The sequence below is a fragment of the Saccostrea cucullata genome, unplaced genomic scaffold, assembly GCF_032062105.1.
Source record: "Saccostrea cucullata isolate Sc308-1 unplaced genomic scaffold, CSIRO_AGI_Scuc_v1 ctg37, whole genome shotgun sequence".
NCBI lineage: Eukaryota > Metazoa > Mollusca > Bivalvia > Ostreida > Ostreidae > Saccostrea > Saccostrea cuccullata.
Genome location: NW_026938868.1, coordinates 603,225 through 623,265, shown reverse-complemented (window position 1 = coordinate 623,265; position 20,041 = coordinate 603,225). Strand labels below are relative to the sequence as shown.

At 34.0% G+C, this 20,041-nt stretch overlaps 2 protein-coding genes across 2 annotated transcripts in view; one reads left to right on the top strand and one right to left on the bottom strand.

Annotated features, from left to right (window-relative positions):
• The window catches only part of LOC134251576 (DNA topoisomerase 2-alpha-like), a 36,333-nt gene extending 18,045 nt beyond the window's left edge, over positions 1 to 18,288 (top strand). Inside the window, exons 24-33 of the mRNA XM_062733976.1 lie at positions 1,987 to 2,088; positions 2,793 to 2,970; positions 3,715 to 3,885; positions 4,046 to 4,187; positions 14,926 to 14,991; positions 15,245 to 15,336; positions 15,624 to 15,752; positions 16,146 to 16,280; positions 16,739 to 16,917; positions 17,815 to 18,288. Coding sequence (XP_062589960.1) covers positions 1,987 to 2,088; positions 2,793 to 2,970; positions 3,715 to 3,885; positions 4,046 to 4,187; positions 14,926 to 14,991; positions 15,245 to 15,336; positions 15,624 to 15,752; positions 16,146 to 16,280; positions 16,739 to 16,917; positions 17,815 to 17,961 — 1,341 coding nt within the window. The 3' untranslated portion in view covers positions 17,962 to 18,288. The remainder of the gene's footprint in view (positions 1 to 1,986; positions 2,089 to 2,792; positions 2,971 to 3,714; positions 3,886 to 4,045; positions 4,188 to 14,925; positions 14,992 to 15,244; positions 15,337 to 15,623; positions 15,753 to 16,145; positions 16,281 to 16,738; positions 16,918 to 17,814) is intronic.
• The window catches only part of LOC134251589 (ubiquitin-conjugating enzyme E2 G2-like), a 62,699-nt gene that overhangs the window by 23,195 nt on the left and 19,463 nt on the right, over positions 1 to 20,041 (bottom strand). The window lies entirely within an intron of this gene.

Here is a 20,041-nt window from a genome sequence, read left to right as displayed (position 1 = left end):
ATTTAAAGGAAACTCAGACCTGCCTACCCTTCTGCTTTTGGCGTAATTCTTTCGCTTTTTACCACAAAATTACGCTGATACGCCACTTATATTAATTTTACGCTTTTGATATTTTGGTTAAATTTCCATTATGAACGTCTATATTCAGAGTTAAAGTACAACATGCTGAAATGAAAAGATAAGTTCTTATAAAGGTAATTCAAAGACCAGTTCGATAATGTACGTAATATAACTAGTAGTTAACATGTAAACTGGTATGGCGAAGATCGGAAGAAAATGAGAAGGCATTACTTAACGTTAACAAGTAAAGGATATTGTAAAACATACAGCCATTTCTATGCTCAATTAAGTTTACTTTAACATTGCTTAAAACAAGATAGAGAAATATGAGTGTTAAAAAGATAAAAACAACGTTATAATGTACGAATTGTTTAACATTCAAACGCAAGCCTTCAATTAAGTTATTTGATACAATTTGACCAAATGCTTCAGTAAGGGTGTACGGTTGAATTGAGTTTGATATAGGATAATAGTATTTTACAATGCTTTTTTTTGCTAATACACGTAGATGAAAAGTTTATGCCAGCTTTGTTTAGTTATTTACAATTTCGGTTGTTTTGAAGGAAAATAAAGTATTATAGTAAAACAAAAAAATTGGAAAACATGATTGATTACGCTTTTACCTCTGAAATTCCACCAAAAATGTACCGAAATTACACCCTTGCAATGAAAAGGGTAGGCAGGTCTGGAAACTTTATAACACGTACAGTGGACCTGTCTATGTTTGAATTGAAAATGGAACAAAATCATTCTCATATCCAAAAGGGATTTTTTTAACGTAATTTTGAATAATCCCAGTATGCAGTATATAAAATGTATTTTTACATTATAATTTGGTTCATTTATCCGGACGGTAAATTTTAATTTGTACTTTACTCTTGTCAACATTCACGAACTGGTGATAATTGTTATCAAAACACTGGCCGGATTGAAATGTTTTTATAAGACGATCACCTGTGACCTGTTATGAATGACTTACGATGATTAGTCCACAGATTAAGCATGCTAAGTGGATATGGTCATAATACACGAGAGCGATACACAAGTGAAAATAAACAATTAACTGTGTCGATAAATTTTCTATTCACTTATTTGTTATCTGCAGATATTTATAATTTTAGTCTTTTTAAATATTTTTTTATTTATAGGAATTGGACGAAATAGTTTCATAATCTCGTTGTCTACACATGTGCACACACAAATCGGTATTGTGTAATTTTCATCTGTAGATTGGTGGCAGTTATCATCGAAAAAAGAAACCTAAAACATTCAATCAAATTTGAATAATCTTAGACAATCAATGATTTCGATTGGGAAGATTAATATGTCAGATTTAGCCACAGCCATTCAAAAAAATTAGCTGATGCTGCAGCCAGTTGGGTGTAATCAAAGACAAAAGAGGAATTCACAGCAAGCTATGTTCATCAATTTCACAAGTAGACAACTAAATTACACAATCTATTTTAACAATTCCTTATAAGCAGGGTTATTTTTTTTGTCACCAGCTTTTCTCCAGTTTATTATTTTTAAAGCCTTGCTATAGAGAGCATGTGTATTTATGACCCTTTTTTTCACTTCGTCCAAATACAAATTGCAAACTTTCACGTTCTAATTGCAATATTTAAGCATTTGTTATTGATTAGCAGAAAATCACCATTTTAGAATAATAAATTATTATTTCTATATGATTTATTATTTCCGCTCTATATATTTTCAAATACGCTATTTAGAGAAATTAGTAGAATTTTCTCCGGACACTTCATTTCACTTTTGCTTTTTTCTAAACACTTCCTTTATTTTTTATGTGTTCGGCTTGTTTGAATTGAAAATGGAACAAAATCATTCTCATATCCAAAAGAGCGAAAATAACCCAGTATGCAGTATATATGTATTATTGCATTTTAACCCTCTATTCATGTTTTACAGAAAGCAGAACTGGAAAATTTGAGGCAATTGATAAGGGCCTTCGCAATTTTTGGAAGTGGGAATGGTTGGAAAAGAATTCATAAAGGTCTTGAAAATACATTCGTAAATTAAACTTCGTTAAAGGCATTGCTTTATGTCCAGCTTTGCATCTTTAAAATTCTAATTGAAAAAGATCCACCAGAGAAAAAGGATGAAAAAGGCACAAAACAGAGACTGTTAAATATTCGTGTTAGGGAAAATGAAGGCATCTAAGAGAAAAGCAAAACAATTGATTATCCATGCTGCCAAGAAAGGTAGACTAGGACATTGTCAAAACCTTAAAAAATAAATAACTTCAGTGTTTCTCATTGTAATTTATTTCACCAAAGGAGAACTATAAGTAGATTTTCATGTTTATTTTTACATAAGCAACATTGACAATATTTTCCAAAATTCAGTTCTCAGTCATTTTTTTTTTTTTACCAGCTTTTATGCCAGTTTATTATTTTTTAAAGCCTTGCTATAATTTATGTGTATTTATGACCCTTTTTTGACTTCGTCCAAATACAAATTGCAAACTTTCATTATAACTAATATTGAAGCATGTATGATTAGGGTGTCAAGTTAAACTGGCGAAAATCTAATTTTCATACAGAAACAGAAGCTTTACTTCAATATTCATGATTTCCTCTGCAAGACTGAAAGTTCATGACACTGCTACAAGAAAATATGTTTCTGAAATAAATAGGACTTTCAATTTTAATCTGATTACCTGTTTTAGCAGGTAATTGTTCCAAGTTCTTCAATTATCAGTTATTTGTTTTCAGATTAAGAAGGAAGCCAGGAATCTGATGGAGAATTTTGACAAGGAAGATGAGGATGAGGACATGGAACAATTAAGTCTAGCGGATCGATTAGAGAAAAAGACCGGCATCAAATCTCCTACGAAAATCAATGGAGAAGTCAAGGCAGAGGCTGCAGAACAACCAGCAAAAAAGAAACGAAGTCAGTGTTTATAATTGTACTCTTTTGTAGCTCAAGAATATAGCTGGGATAATATTAATTTAGGAGGTTTCGTAACATCATCTTATCATGGGCTGAATTTTAAAATAGAATCCAAGATTATAATAATTAAAGAATTGAATTAAAGATAACATCACTCATCACTATACATTTTGTGGTGTTTTATTATGTTAATAGAACACAGTATTTTGCACAGAAATCAATATTTTATTTAATTAAGACAGTTTTTAGACAGTCTAAAGACTGTTCCAATGTATACATTACAAAAGCATGCTACTTACATTACATTACTAAACACTAGTTAATGTTATTTTAAACTTAAAGATTTTCATAGAACTTAAAATCATTTTATTTGAATTTCTGTTGGATTGCAGATAATTCAAATCAAGTTTGTTTATCGCTAGTGGAGACGATTATAAAAGGTTTGAGAGGTTGATAAAATATATAGATTGGTTTAATAATGTGTCTAGAATTAATTAGTGAAAAGTAGTTGATTGACCAGTGTTGGAAAGTGGAGAAATTCTTCCCAACAGTTCGCAAAATCTGGTAACGTAAATTGCACAATTTTTGCATTACGGGATCTGTAGCCTTATGGTCAAAGACTAAAATATAAAACCATAACGCTACAGTTGTTCAGCTAGGGGTGGGGGGGAACTTATCCCGTTAGTTCTTATTGACAATTCAGAAGTTCGTGATTTTTATGTTTTGTTTGCTTCCACTTTTAAGTACGCAAACCAAAAGATACCTCTGGAAGCCCCAAGAAAAAGGGAAGTAAAGGAAAGAAGAGGAATCCTTGGTCAGAATCAGAGGAATCCAATGACGACATGTCAGGCTCAGATCTGGACGGCAGCTTCATGGAAAATTTCCAGCCTAAAAAAGAAAGGCCAAAACGAGAAAGTGGGTAGACAAGTAACAAATGTGTGTGTGGAGGTGACATGCACTTGAATATATAAATATATGTTCATGTACTAAAATTATATGTATATATTTGTATATTTGATTTAATTTCGTAGCATGATGTACAGGTCACTTCAAGGTTTTGATTTACTTTCTGTAGAATGTAAGGCAACAAAGTACAGTTTTGACTCAGATGAGGAGGCCATTAAGTCTGACAGTGATGAGGAGTTTGTGGCAGTCAATAACGAAGAGGAGAACCCGGTCGTGATGAGCTCCGAAGACGAAGCTCCGGTCTCCAAGAAGTGAGTCAAGAGTACTATTTTCTATCCAGCAGAATATTCAAAATGTGTAAAAGAGAACACACACACCCCCAAAAAAACAAATATAGGAATCTTAAGATCAGAAGAAAGATTAAAAGCAGCTTGGTATAATTAGTTTTCAATTCTTCTTGGGATCCAGCAAGCCAATTTTTAACCAAATTTGACATATGTTATCTATAGGTGAATGGAAACAGAAATTTTGAAATTCATAGAAATTTGTCCATATGATATGAATGCCCAGCCAAGTGTATATTAGTAATGCAACATGAAAACTTGTATTGGTGTATGATGAAGAAAAGTGAGGCCAAGGTCAAAGGAAAGGGAAAATGTTGATGCAGTTGAAAAGGTTACATCAGTATATACATGGATTAGCATATGAAGTCTGATAAAAATATCATGATTGGTTTCTTTAAAACTGTGCTTAACACAATTTTAAGAAAAGTAGGTTCATGATAAGTTCTGAAAACCCAATTATAAATAAACCCTATAATGTGTTTGTTTTCTGTTGTTTTCTTCATTGTAACTGTGACTATATTTCTTCATCCATTGAAAAAACATGTACAATTAACTAACAGGTAATGGTTCATTTTTAGCTCACCTCAACGAAGTTGGGGGAGCTTATGTAATACCGTCGGTGTCGGCGTCCCAGGTTAAGTTTTTTGGAGCAGTTTTCTTTTTAAGTACTTCTATGTCCTATATTGATTAGACATGCATGAAAGATGCTTCTAATGTGTTTCACTGTACCAGTCAAAGTTTCAGATGCTGCAATTTCAGCAAAGGAATGACCAGGTTAATGTTTTTGGACCAGGTTAACATTTTTGGTGCAGTTTTTGGTGTAGGTCTCATGTCCAAGGAACTATAAGCCCTATGTTGACCAAACTTGCATGGATGGTACATCTAAGGATGCACATAACCAGGCTTGCTTCGGATGCTGAATCTGACCTACATTTTCCGGTTGAGTGAACATGTTAATGTTTTTGGTGCAGGTCTCATTTCCAAGTAACTGTAAGCCCTATGTTGACCAAACTTGCATGGATGGTACATCTAAGGATGCACATTAGCAGACTTGCATCGTATGCTGAATCTGACCTACATTTTCCGGTTGAGTGAACAGGTTAATGTTTTTGGTGCAGGTCTCATTTCCAAGTAACTATAAGCCCTATGTTGACCAAACTTGCATGGATGTACACTACCAGAATTGCTTCGGATGCTGAATCTGACGTACATTTTCTGGTTGAGTGAACAGGTTAATGTTTTTGGTGCAGGTCTCATTTCCAAGTAACTATAAGCCCTATGTTGACCAAACTTGCATGGATGGTACATCTTAGGATGCATTCTTCCAGACTTGCTTCGGATGCTGAATCTGACCTACATTTTCTGGATGAGTGAACAGGTTAAAGTTTTTGGGGCAGGATTCATTTCCAAGTTACAATGAGCCTATAATGGCTAAACTTGCGTGGATGATACATCTTAGGATGCATACTAATGGACTTGCTCCGGATGCTGAATTCGACATACATTTTCCAGATAATGGACCAGGTAAAAAGTTATGGGTGCAGGTCTATCACCAAGAAACTATAAGGCTTAAATAAACCAAACTTGCCCAAATGATGCATCAAGGGATGAAAACTCTTAAACTTGCTTCAGATGCTGGATTTGATCACATTTTTGTGATGAAGAACTAGATTGAAGTTTTTATATAGGTCTATTTCAAAGTATCAGATCAAAATTTCATAAATGTTGCATTTTTTGGATGTACACTTTTTGTTGGGTAATTGTGTGACTTTGCCTTACTTAAAGGCAACATTCGTTGAGGTGAGCTCTGTAATCTCTGATTACCTATGTTTAGCTTTTCTTAGGCATATCAATTGATGATGTGCTGGACTGATATATTTAATTTAGGGTTGAATTGCATGTGAACTACCGTATTTGGCTGAATATTAAACGCACTTTTTTCCTAAAATAAATTTCTTTGAGAAAGGGGTGCGTATTTTACTTCACAATGGGATTTGGATAAGTTTTTCTTTCAGGTGAAACATGGTTAACATACACGTACATACTGTAGTACTACCTAGAGACAAATGCAATTTCTTTTGTTTATCGCCATATTTTGAACTTCGGAAAGTTATTGTTGGAACGTATGCTTGTTGAAAATGTCACTTTCATAATCTTTTGATAGTAAAAACTAAAATGATATGAAAAAGCAAGTTAAAATTAATTTGAGCTGCATGTTTATAGTCTCTGTGTAGGCTGCCATTACCATGTGATTACCGATGTTATTTTTAGACATTCACACATTCCTTTGCCACGTACTTCCGTAATCATAGTGCACATGTACCTAATCTGCCAGACAAAGTAATGTCATTTTTAGCTCACCTGAGCCGAAGGCTCAAGTGAGCTTTTCTGATCAAAATTTGTCCGTTGTTGTCGTCGTAGTCGTTGTCGTTGTTGTAAACTTTTCACATTTTCATCTTCTTCTCAAGAACCACTGGGCCAATTTCAACCAAACTTGGCACAAATTATCCTTGGGTAAAGGGGATTCAAGTTTGTTCAAATGAAGGGCCACGCCCTTTTCCAAGGGGAGATAATCATGAATTTGTTAAAAAATTAATGGCATTTTTAAAAAATCTTCTTCTCCAGAACCGCTGGGCCAGGAAAGATGAAACTCATGTGAAATCATCCTCAGGTAGTGTAGATTCAAGTTTGTTCAAATCATGACCCCCGGGGCAAGGGTGGGGCCAAAATGGCCGACCCAAGTTTTATATAGGAATATATAGGAAAAGTCTTTAAAAATCTTCTTCTCCAGAACCACTGGGCCAGGAAAGATGAAACTCATGTGGAATCATCCTTAGGTAGTGTAGATTCAAGTTTGTTCAAATCATGACCCCTGGGGCAAGGGTGGGGCCAAAATGGCCGACCCAAGTTTTACATAGGAAAATATTGGAAAAATCTTTAAAAATCTTCTTCTCCAGAACCACTGGGCCAGGAAAGATGAAACTCATGTGGAATCATCCTTAGGTAGTGTAGATTCAAGTTTGTTCAAATCATGACCCCCGGGGCAAGGATGGGGCCAAAATGGCCGACCCTAGTTTAACATAGGAATATATAAGAAAAATCTTTAAAAATCTTCTTCTCAAGAACCACTGGGTCAGGAAAGATGAAACTCATGTGGAATCATCCTCAGGTAGTGTTGATTCAAGTTTGTTCAAATCATGACCCCTGGGACAAGGGTGGGGCCAAAATGGCCGACCCAAGTTTTTCTTAGGAATATATAAGAAAAATCTTTAAAAATCTTCTTCTCCAGAACCACTGGGCCAGGAAAGATGAAACTCATGTGGAATCATCCTTAGGTAGTGTAGATTCAAGTTTGTTCAAATCATCATGACCCCCTGGGCAAGGATGGGGCCAAAATGGCCGACCCAAGTTTTACATAGGAATATATAGGAAAAATCTTTAAAAATCTTCTACTCCAGAACCACTGGGCCAGGAAAGATGAAACTCATGTGGAATCATCCTCAGGTAGTGTAGATTCAAGTTTGTTCAAATCATGACCCCCGGGGCAAGGATGGGGCCAAAATGGCCGACCCAAGTTTTACATAGGAATATATAGGAAATATCTTTAAAAATCCTTCTCAATTACCACTGGGCCAGGAAAGATGAAATTCATGTGGAATCACTAGGTAGTGTAGATTCAAGTTTTTTCAAATCATGACCCCCTGCCCTTGGGATATGGTGGGGCCAAAATGGCCGACCCAAGTTTTACATGGGGAAATATTGGGAAACCTTTTAAAATCTTCTTTTCAAGTACTTCAAAGCTATGATTAGTGATACCCGGGGTATTTATATGGAATCATCCTCAGGTAGTGTAGATTCTAGTTTGTTCAAATGATGAACGCCTGGAAGGGGGGGGGTAAATTCAAGCCTGATGTGCTCAGGTGAGCGCTGTGGCCCCTGGGCCTCTTGTTTTAATGAAATACAATAAACTAAAAATTTATTTTAGGTTATAAATATGTAGCTCAGTGAAAATTCACTTCAACATAAACACCGCTCTGTATGTCCCAATGAAAGGAATGTTGTGAAAACGTGCGCTTGTCACTTGATGATTATCTTTCAACACCCCTCTAGACAATTAAATTGTCTACCCACTCTAAAGCAATGTTTTTACAGTTAGAGCACTAATTATTTACTGTTCTTTTAACTGCTTGGATTATTTTCTTTGTTAAAAATCGGGGGTCGGTTTATTATCTTTTGTATGTATGAGCATATGTTGATTAGGACACATTAAACAATTAAACGCTTGTTAAATGTAATTTTACCTTTATCTTGTATTTATAGACCTCTTATAGACCTCTTGTTTAAATGATTGAGAGATGACAAATGAAATATTAAGTACCCCGGGTATCACTAATTATAGCTTTGAAGTACTTGAAAAGAAGATTTTAAAAGGTTTCCCAATATTTCCCTATGTAAAACTTGGGTCGGCCATTTTGGCCCCACCATATCCCAAGGGCAGGGGGTCATGATTTGAAAAAACTAAAACAATATCACATGCTTTGTTGAAATAAATTTATTTCACCAAAGAATATGGTGACGTATTATTTCAAAATCTCTGTATGCTAAAAAAATTAATAATAAACTCTGTTTATACTTTTACTCACATTATCTTGTGTTTTGTTGAAATAGATAATTTTCTTCAAATTGCTGCGATATGGAAATTCAGGATTGTTTTCTGTAAAGAAATATGCAGGCTAACTCTTGATTCCTGCCTACATTTTGGAACCATATAATTCAATATAAATAGCAATTTGGCCATAAAATCTTTTCTTAATACAAAGAATAGTTAAATGGTAATTGATGAATTGTCTTAATACGAGTGCTAAACAGTAAATTATCCATAATTCCAGTTCTTGAAAAAGGGGGGTAGACGAAATTTTCCATTGAAATCTGAGTTTCAAGCATCACCATATTTTGAAATAATCTTGGATATGATTAAATGTTCCTTATATCTTTTTTTCATGTTTTAGGCAAATAAATAAAACATAAATATATCAATAAAATATAATATTTCAGTTGTAAATCGCTTTGAAATTGGTGGAAAATAAGCATTTTTATCATTTTTTGTCGAAAACAAAAAATGGCTACCCATGTCAACTTGCTAAAATAAGTTTCTTTAAAAGGCTGAACTTTTATTAAATAGCACTCAATTCCACAAGTCAAATTTCTTAAATGTTAAGATAATGCCATTATTATACCCCCCGCAAACGAAGTTTGGGGGGGTATGTAGGAATCACCTTGTCCGTCTGTCTGTGCAATCATGTCCGGTCCATATCTTTCTTACGGAGGGACATTAGAATCTACTACTCCACACAAAGATTGCCCATGACCCAAGGGTGTGTCATGACCTTGACCCAAGGTCATTTAGAGAACTTCAAGGTCACTGGAAGAAAAATTTCATAATTTGTGTCCGGTCCAAATCTTTCTTATGGATAAACTTGGTAGGTTCGCATTTCACACAAAGATTGCCCATGACCCAAGGGTGTGTCTTGACCTTGACCCAAGGTCATTTGGGGAACTTCAAGGTCACTGGAAGAAAAATTTCATAATTTTTGTCCAGTTCATATCTTTCTTATGGATAAACTTGGTAGGTTCTCATTTCACACAAAGATTGCCCATGACCTTAGGGTGTGTCATGACCTTGACTCAAGGTCATTTGGGGAACTTCAAGGTCACTGGAAGAAAAATTTCATAATTTTTGTCCAGTTCATATCTTTCTTATGGATAAACTTGGTAGGTTCTCATTTCACACAAAGATTGCCCATGACCCAAGGGTGTGTCATGACCTTGATCCAAGGTCATTTTGGGAAGTTCAAGGTCACTGGAAGAAAAATTTCATAATTCATGTTTGATACATATCTTTCTTATGGAAAAACTTACTTCTGAAAAACCCAGCGGGGGGTATTTTGTCCCGTTTGGACAGTTCTAGTTTATTTTCCTTGAAACTAGACATTCATTTACTATCGTAAATCAGGGAAGTTTTTATGTCAGTTTTATTTTGCAAATCTGGGTCAAAAACCTGTTAATTAATTTTTACATTTCCAATTTTTATACGCCCGTCTTAAGACGGGACATATTATGTTATAGGCTTCGTGTCCGTCCGTCTGTTAGCTTTTCTCGTGTCTGGCTCATAACTTTAATATTATAAGGCCTAGAGTTATCAAACTTTGTCAGCTGATACATCTTAGGTAGAAGGTGTGTCGCACACAAAAAGTAGGTCGCTCTGACCTTTAATAAAGATGCTATAGCCAAATATGGAAAAATCCTGTCCGGTTCATATCTAGAAAACTATGAGACCTAGAGCTTTCAAACTTGGCAAAAGTGTACATCTAAAGTAAAAGGTGTGTCGTGGCCTATTTCAAGGTCACTGTGACCTTTAATTTAAGTGAATTTTTTGAAAAAAAACTAAATGTTTTAAATTTTAAATTTCATAATCCTAAAAAATGTAAAAATATAGTTGTATCCTTATTAAAAAATGTTAAATTAAGTAAAAACTTATTTTTAGCTCTACTGGTCAGAGACCAGAAGAGCTTATGCGATACTAATGCGTCCGGCGTCCGTCCGTCTGTCCGTCTGTCTGTCTGTCCGTCTGTCCGTCTGTCCGTAAACAATTTTTCAAAATGCTACTCCTCCTACAGTTTTGGTCTAATTTCAATATAACTTGGCACACAAGTAGACTACACTAAGATACATAATTCTGTATATCGGTTTTTGATTTCGATGAACGGTGTTGCCGTGGTTACTAAAAATAGAAATTTCTGTGAAATTCTTTCAAAACGCTACTCCTCCTAGAGTTTTGGTCTGATTTCAATATAATTGGCACACAAGTAGATTACACTAAGATACATAATTCTGTGTATTGGTTTTTGATTTTGATGAACGGTGTTGCCGTGGTTACTAAAAATAGAAATTTCTGTGAAATTCTTTCAAAATGCTACTCCTCCTACAGTTTTGGTTTGATTTCATTATAACTTGGCACACAAGTAGACTACACTAAGATACATAATTCTGTGTATCGGTTTTTGATTTCGATGAACGGTGTTGCCGTGGTTACTAAAAATAGAAATTTCTGTGAAATTCTTTCAAAATGCTACTCCTCCTACAGTTTAGGTCTGATTTCAGTATTACTTGGCAAACAAGTAGAATACACTAAGATACATAATTCTGTGTATCGGTTTTTGATTTTGATGAACAGTGTTGCCGTGGTTACTAAAAATAGAAATTTCTGTGAAATTCTTTCAAAATGCTACTCCTCCTACAGTTTTGGTTTGATTTCATTATAACTTGGCACACAAGTAGAATACACTAAGATACATAATTCTGTTTATCGGTTTTTGATTTCGATGAATGGTGTTGCCGTGGTTACTAAAAATAGAAATATCTGTAAAATTGTTTCAAAATGCTACTCCTCCTACAGTTTTGGTCTGATTTCAATATAACTTGGCACATAAGTAGAATACACTAAGATACATAATTCTGTATATCGAATTTTAATTTTGATGAACGGTGTTGCCGTGGTTACTAAAAATAGAAATGTCTGTAAAATTGTTTCAAAATGCTACTCCTCCTACAGTTTTGGTCTGATTTCAGTATAACTTGGCACACAAGTAGACTACACTAAGAACATAAAGAGACTTTATCAACGATCATTATTCTATTTAGTTTCAAATCCCAGCTGCTTAAGTACTTTTCTCTTCCTTTGCTATAAGTTCAAACCAGTAGAGCTTCAGTCTCGACAGAGACTTCTGGTTTCATCATATACTTTAACAGCAATCTGTAACAAATGTTTATGCTTTGAGAGGAATTCAGTTTGTCCCATGGACATAATTATCAAGCACTGGTCAAGAAGAATTTTGATAGCAGAAACTTGCATGTCAAATTAGAGAGAAATTAATGAGTTTATTGTCAGTAGCTAAGAGCATCTCTAGATCTGATGCAGCTGTTATCTTAATTTATCTCTTGGGAGTTGGGCAAAAAGAAATGGCCTCATAGTTGCTTGTGTTAATTAAGAGTTCTTGATGGCTAGTCCAGATAAAGATCTTTCAATTGGTGTAATGTAATTAAAACAAATTTATGTTTTAAAGTATGATTAAAACTAAATTAGTATTGTATAATACTAGTATAATTAAAACTAATTATACATGTGTTCATTGAAAAAAAATATATATTTCAATTTTTAGCTCTACTGGTCAGAGACCAGAAGAGCTTATGCGATAGTAATGCGTCCGGCGTCCGTCCGTCTGTCTGTCCGTCTGTCTGTCTGTAAACAATTTTTCAAAATGCTACTCCTCCTTCAGTTTTGGTCTGATTTCAGTATAACTTGGCATACAAGTAGACTACACTAAGATACATAATTCTGTGTATCGGTTTTTGATTTCGATTAATGGTGTTGCCGTGGTTACTAAAAATAGAAATTTCTGTGAAATTCTTTCAAAATGCTACTCCTCCTACAGTTTTGGTCCGATTTCAATATAACTTGGCATACAAGTAAACAACACTAAGATACATAATTCTGTGTATCGGTTTTAGATTTCGATGAGCGGTGTTGCCGTTGTTACTAAAAATAGAAATTTCTGTGAAATTCTTTCAAAATGCTACTCCTCGTACAGTTTTGGTCTGATTTCAATATAACTTGGCATACAAGTAGACTACACTAAGATACATAAGACTGTTTATTGGTTTTTGATTTCGATGAACGGTGTTGCCGTGGTTACTAAAAATAGAAATTTCTGTGAAATTCTTTCAAAATGCTACTCCTCCTCCAGTTTTGGTCTGATTTCAATATTACTTGATACACAAGTAGACTTCACTAAGACACATAATACTGTGTATCGTTTTTTGATTTCGATGAACGGTGTTGCCGTTGTTACTAAAAATAGAAATTTCTGTGAAATTCTTTCAAAATGCTACTCCTCGTACAGTTTTGGTCTGATTTCAATATAACTTGGCATACAAGTAGACAACACTAAGATACATAATTCTGTGTATCGGTTTTTGATTTCGATGAACGTGTTGCCGTTGTTACTAAAAATAGAAATTTCTGTGAAATTCTTTCAAAATGCTACTCCTCGTACAGTTTTGGTCTGATTTCAATATAACTTGGCATATAAGTAGACTACACTAAGATACATAAGACTGTGTATCGGTTTTTGATTTCGATGAAAGGTGTTGTCGTTGTTACTAAAAATAGAAATTTCTGTGAAATTCTTTCAAAATGCTACTCCTCGTACAGTTTTGGTCTGATTTCAATATAACTTGGCATATAAGTAGACTACACTAAGATACATAAGACTGTGTATCGGTTTTTGATTTCGATGAAAGGTGTTGTCGTTGTTACTAAAAATAGAAATTTCTGTGAAATTCTTTCAAAATGCAACTCCTCCTACAGTTTTGGTCTGATTTCAATATAACTTGGCACACAAGTAGACTACACTAAGATACACAACTTTGTTTATCAGTTTTTGACTTTGATGAACATTTTTGCTTTGGTAACTTAATATAGAAATTTCTGTTAAATACTCTCAAAATGCTACTCCAAATACAGTTTAAGTCTGATTATAATATAATGTGGCATGCAAGTAGACTACACTAAGAACATAAAGAGACTTAATCAAGGATGATTATTTTTCTATTGCTGTTGTAATGTTTCAATTCCCAACTGCTTAAGAACTTTTCTCTACCTTTGCTATAAGTACAAACCAGTAGAGCTTCAGTCTCGACAGAGACTTCTGGTTATATATTTGCAACATGTTGCAGTCATGTCTCACTTAGAATTTTATAGTCTGAAGAATTATTATAATTTATGTTTGATTTTTTTTATTAAACTGTAGCATTTCCATTATTTCATAAAAATATGCAATAAACAATTTAAGTTCAAGTAAGCTGCAGATGGATATTTGTCATGCTCTAACCAACCAATTTAGAGTTATATGATGTATTTGTTATATTAATCAATCCCTACACTGTAAGTCTCTTAGAGATGTATGATAAGAAATGGAAATTAGATCATTGAAATCTGTGCCAATCTGTTAATCAAGGTTACCTGATTTTCTTGCACCCTAACCAATTTATGATTATTGAACAGTATTTGACGGGCATATCATGCTGTGGCGGGGCACTTTATTAAAATTGTCATTAGCGCTAACATTAAAAAGAGCCTAAATATTTCAAAACTGGTTAATAAGTTACAGATGTACAGTCAGTCGTGCTATGGATTTTTTGTTTGATAAAACACTGGCTCTTTTTCTCGGGGATATAATACAACATACTGTCTGTTAAATCATTGGACAATATTAAATGTAGTTAATTCTCCAAACACAAATTTTCACGGCTTGTAGCATAATCAGGTTTCCAAAAATGGCCATTGCTTTGTTTACAGTTTTTGTTGTTGATTTATTTTTTAGAAAAATATTTTTGTGAATGCAGTGAACACTGAAATTTGCTGAATTTTTATATACAGTAAAATTCCCTGATTTACGATATTATCTTGCTTTTATTTTTTAAATTCTTAATTTTTTTCATAGCTAGATGTTGTAATGGCAGAGCTAAATGCAATATAATAACGACAAGCTCTGACTTCAACATTATGATACTGTAAATTGAAATTTAATATTATTATGTAAAACAATATTCAACAGTGTTAATAGATTGAATAATCTTTTCACAGGTCAAATCCTGTCATAGAAGATGACCACTCACCCATCAAGGCAATTAAGAAAACTAAATCCAAGAAGTAAGCTTGTGTAATGTAATGAAATGAAGCAAAGTAAGGTTTAGCAAGGCACTGAAATGTATATTAATGGCACTATAAGGTTTTATAAGAGTGTGAAATACAGCCTACAATAAGACATGTATTTATAATGTTTTGTAAGATGAAGAAAATCAGCTTATGTATTAGTCATCCTTTGACATCAATTATCACCGTTATTATCACTAGATGTGATGATGTCTGTGTAATTATTTCATTGTGTCCTGTGTTGGGGTAGGACTGCTATGGAGTTCCTGGATTCCTCGGATGAAGGAGAGGGAGAATCTCAGAAGTCGGATGCCCTGACATGGAAGACAGCCACTTCACAAGGTCAGAAGGTCACCTTTCTCATGTATCTGTAGGTCTAATCTAATATAATATCTAATGATATAATGTAAAATTGATGTACATGTATTTCAAAGAAAAGTCATCTTATGCAGAGATTAAAAATTTCAAATAAATTGTACTTTCCAGGGAAAATAGAATTTTTAATGGCCTGAATCTTTGGATTTAAGAATAACAGTACTTAATGTAATATTCTGCAATGGTGTAATGTCCTTCCTTTACCGTGTTTGTAGATACTATTTTGTGAATGGATTCCTGTGATTCTGTTTTAGATTCAGCTCCCACGGTGGTTAGTGATGACGAGGATGACAAGGTGGATAATGATATTTTTAAGACAATAGCCGAGCCTAAAGCAGCCACCAAGAAACCTGCAGCAAAGAAAAAGCCAGCAGCCAAAAAAGGTACCCCAAAAAACAAAGAATCAGCAGCATATGTTAGCTTTATGAATGCCACACTTTATGCTCAAGTTTAAACAATGTGTTCAAGATCTGTCTACAATTTTGCTTTCCATCTATTTGAGTACTTCACACCATCAAATATTTTTTATGCTTAACTTTTCAAAATACAATTCATGGCTAAGACTGGCCGATTCTTTCTTTTGACCTTTGTTTAGTAAGATGTGATGTCATACTTTTACAGTCAGGTGTTTGAGATATTAGGTATAATAAAACGACTTTCAAGATTAGATATAGGATGTACAGAAAAACTTATCTTCAGTTTCTGTGGTCTTGACCTAGCTGAATTCTCTGAATTTAACTCTGGTTATTCCAATGTGTGCTACTGTTCTGCTTTAGCGGACCCCAAACAGCCATCTATAGCACAAGCATTTAAGTCTAATGACGAGGCCAAACCAAAACAGAGAAAATTGTTAAACACAAAGAAGCCTGTCCTCACGATCTCAGACGACGAGGAAGACGTCGTTATGTCAGGTCTGAAGATGAATTCTGTTCAGTTTCCTCCTACCTCTTGCATGTTGAGGCCAACAACTGTGATTTATCGTGCCATTTGTGGAGGACTGATTACAAATATCGGTTACTTTCACAATTGAGTCACCTGATGTGGATATTTACTAACTTTTCAATGAGCCTTTTGGATTGATTATCTTGATATTAATTTGGAAAGGGATGTTGTTTCTTCAGGGTTTTTTTTAATCACAAATTAAGTTGTATGCCTTGAAAAAGTTAACAAATGCAATTAGAAGCTGTTGTTAGTAGTTTTGATGAAAAATTTTTGGTAATAGAATTCTTTATTTAATTCTGTCAATGAGGTGATGTTAGGTCATTGGACAAGCTTTATTTATGAAACACTGACCTTGATATTTGTCCACCTCTGTTAACTGAAACTAAGATATAATTTGGAATTCACTTATCTTCAATCTTTCACACAGAAAAACCACCCAAGGAAGCTAAGCCCAAGAAGGCAGCTAAACCCAAGAAAAAGTCCACAGATGAATCTGATGATGAAAGCAAACCGAAGAAGACAACCAAGAAAAGACCAGCCAAGAATTTCTCAGATAGTGATTTCTCAGAGGAAGACTTCCTGCCCAAGAAAGCAGGAGGGAAAAAGGTAAAGAAAAATTGAGGTGGTGCAAGGTTTTATATCATGTTCATGTATATTAATACATGTATAGCAGTGCTCATCATGTCATTTGTCTGTCCCTTATTCCCCACTTTGCAGTAAGCTCATTTCTTATAAATTTGCAGATAATATTTTTTAAACAACGTCTATAATATTGCTTCTATCATATTTTATTAATTTTATATATGTAGATGAATAAACGTAAGAAATTTGTTTAGCTTTTCTGATCCAAAAGTGTCTGAGGTCCATCTGCCTTGTTTACATTGTCTTGTCCTCTCTGTAATGCTTTACACATTTTCATCTTCTCGAAAACCAACAAGCCAATTTCACTTTTCACAGAACATCCTTGGATGAAGGGGATTTGAATTTATACAAATGAAGGGCCACAACCTCTTTCAGGGGGAGATACTTTTATCTTATAAAGATATCATAACTCCAATTTTTCGATGTAATCAGTCCTCTATTAGGCTGCTGGTTAGTTCTACCATTAAAAATGAGCAGAAAAATTTTCATCCCTAATATTAAACAAAGTGTAACTAACTCTTAGATCAATAAAATACTTGAAGTGACTTGGTACTTTTTCTGAAAAACCCAAGTGATTGGGAAATGTTGACAGTAAAAATATAATTTTTGGCCCCCACCCCAATTTTAAAAACTTCAAAAATGATACAATTTTATATATTGAAAAAAAGATATTGCCATAACTGAATATATTGCTTTGCTGATGAAGAACAGTGGGGCAAAAGTGACTTGCAAGTGTTGTGGACTTTCTAGCATATGTTTTCCACTGGACAGGGTATTTATGGACATAAATGACTAAGTTTTTTGTCACAAATCATAAATTGATAAAAAAAAAAAAATTACAAAGTATTTTATATTTTGTAGAAGAAGAAGTCGGAGACTGATGATGATGATTTCCTGTTGGAGGAGGACATGCATGTAGATGTGGCACCGCGCGCAAGAGCTGGGGGACGAACAAAGACCTCAGTCAAGTACAACTTCGGAGATTCGTCAGAAGACAGTGACTTCTAAGAAAAGAATCGTTTCATTGCAAATTGTCTGTTTTAAGTTTTAAATGAACAATTTTTAGCATTGACATTAATTTAAAAAAATTTCAACATTTACATTTGCTGGTCATAGTTTTGCCATTGTTGGAGAGATTCATTGTACATTGTCTCTTTGACCAAGTTATTTTAGTGATTATTTATTGGATGGACAAAAAGTAAGATGAGAGTATTTGTTCTGTGTTTTTGTAATATTCATTAATTTCTCCTCATGACTAATATTTACATTTGTTTAGCAAGACTGTTTCATTGCTCTGTATCTTAAATCTCCTGTTCTATTTTCATATCTTTCATCATTTTTGAGTTTGTTAACACCGGCGTTTCAGAGCTGTAAAATTTTTCACGCATTCATCAAGGTGATCCATACGCCAAATATTAAAGTTCTAGCAAAAATTGCTTTTGCTTGAGTGATTGTATAAACTTAAGATGTAAAAGCTGTAGAAAATTTCATACTGTCACATTATTTATGTCTTCATGCTTTTAAAGAAATTTTTGATTAAACATGTTAAATATCTGTACAATGTACAATTACTGCGTATGAATATATGTTCAAGTATGTTAGGCGGATCTAATCTTCCCATCTGAAGTTTATTTACAATTGACCTAGAATACTCCCTAACACAAACACCTGCTGTTCTTATTAGCTGCAGCTATAGTGTGCTTGAAATATAGAACCCAGATTTGCTGTGGGAATCTAAACTAATTACTCCATAACACTGACCACTGCAGCTAGTGTGTTATAGAATCCAGGTTTGCAGTGCTGCTTTTCACAGTATATAATATGTACGGAAGCCCATTTAGTGCTAACCTGTATATATAAAGGAAATGCAATACACATTTTATTTTTGAACCGAACATGGAGACTTATAATATTCAAGCGCTTCAGATGCAAAATAAACTGAATATAAGGTATGGTGTCCAGATGTATGAAAAAGCTAAATTAACACGAGCGAGTCAACTCGCAGGCCCTTCAGGCCTTTGATTTAAATGTTGATGTCTGTAGAAAAAAATATATTTGTGTCAACTTGTCATCTACTTTGTTGTTATTAGAGATACACGTAACCTGTAGCTCACCCGAGGTTATAAATATGCGGGATATATGCTGTAATTCGATTAGAAGATTATTAAAGTTCAACATATCAGTTTCAAAGTAGGATACTGTGACCTACATCCATTTTCAGTTTAAAGGTGCATAGACGCAGATTTGAAGTCAATATTTTCTCAAATTTTCTGCATAATATCACAACTTATATATTGCAATAACATTTCACATGAAAATATAATCAAAATCTTATTTCATTTAAAAGTTATTGAAACTTCGAATTTCTGGATGGGTTTGATTGACACATCATTACTTTTTCACAAATTTTAATTTTTTTATTCTTAATACTTGAGAAATATGGCAATCTTGTTGTGTATTTATGAAAAATATTAAAACTATAATCCAAAACATTCAGAGTAGAAATGTTCAAAAGCAAAACATACACCAGTCTATTTTCTGTCAGTGCTCAGTGATGTGTGCAGATTTAATAACAATGGAACACACCCTGGTGATTTGTAAATATTAACAATAAGGGAGCTTGTGCCTTGTTTACAAAAACTGTAAGTTTCACAGGGTGTATTCAATTTGCTAGACTGTACACAACACTAAGTGCAGAATGACGATACTTGTGAAGGGTTTTGCTTTCAAACATTTCTTCTCTGAATACAATTATTTTTATGCCCCCTTTCGAAGAAGGGAGGGCATATTGCTTTGCTGCTGTCTGTCGGTCCACTTGGTTTCCGTTCATTTTCTTCGCAACCATTGCACATACTGAAATGAAATTTGGTATACAGGTATATCACATAAATATCTAGGTCAAGTTCTGTTTTGGGTACAATCGCGCCATTTTTGACAGAGTTATGCCCCTGGGACTTGGAAAATTTTTAATTATTTGCAGTTTCTGTTCATTTTCTTCCCAACAATTGCACATACTGAAATGAAATGTAGCGCACAGATTTATCAGATGTATTTCTAGGCCAAGTTCTGTTTTGGGTACAATCGCACC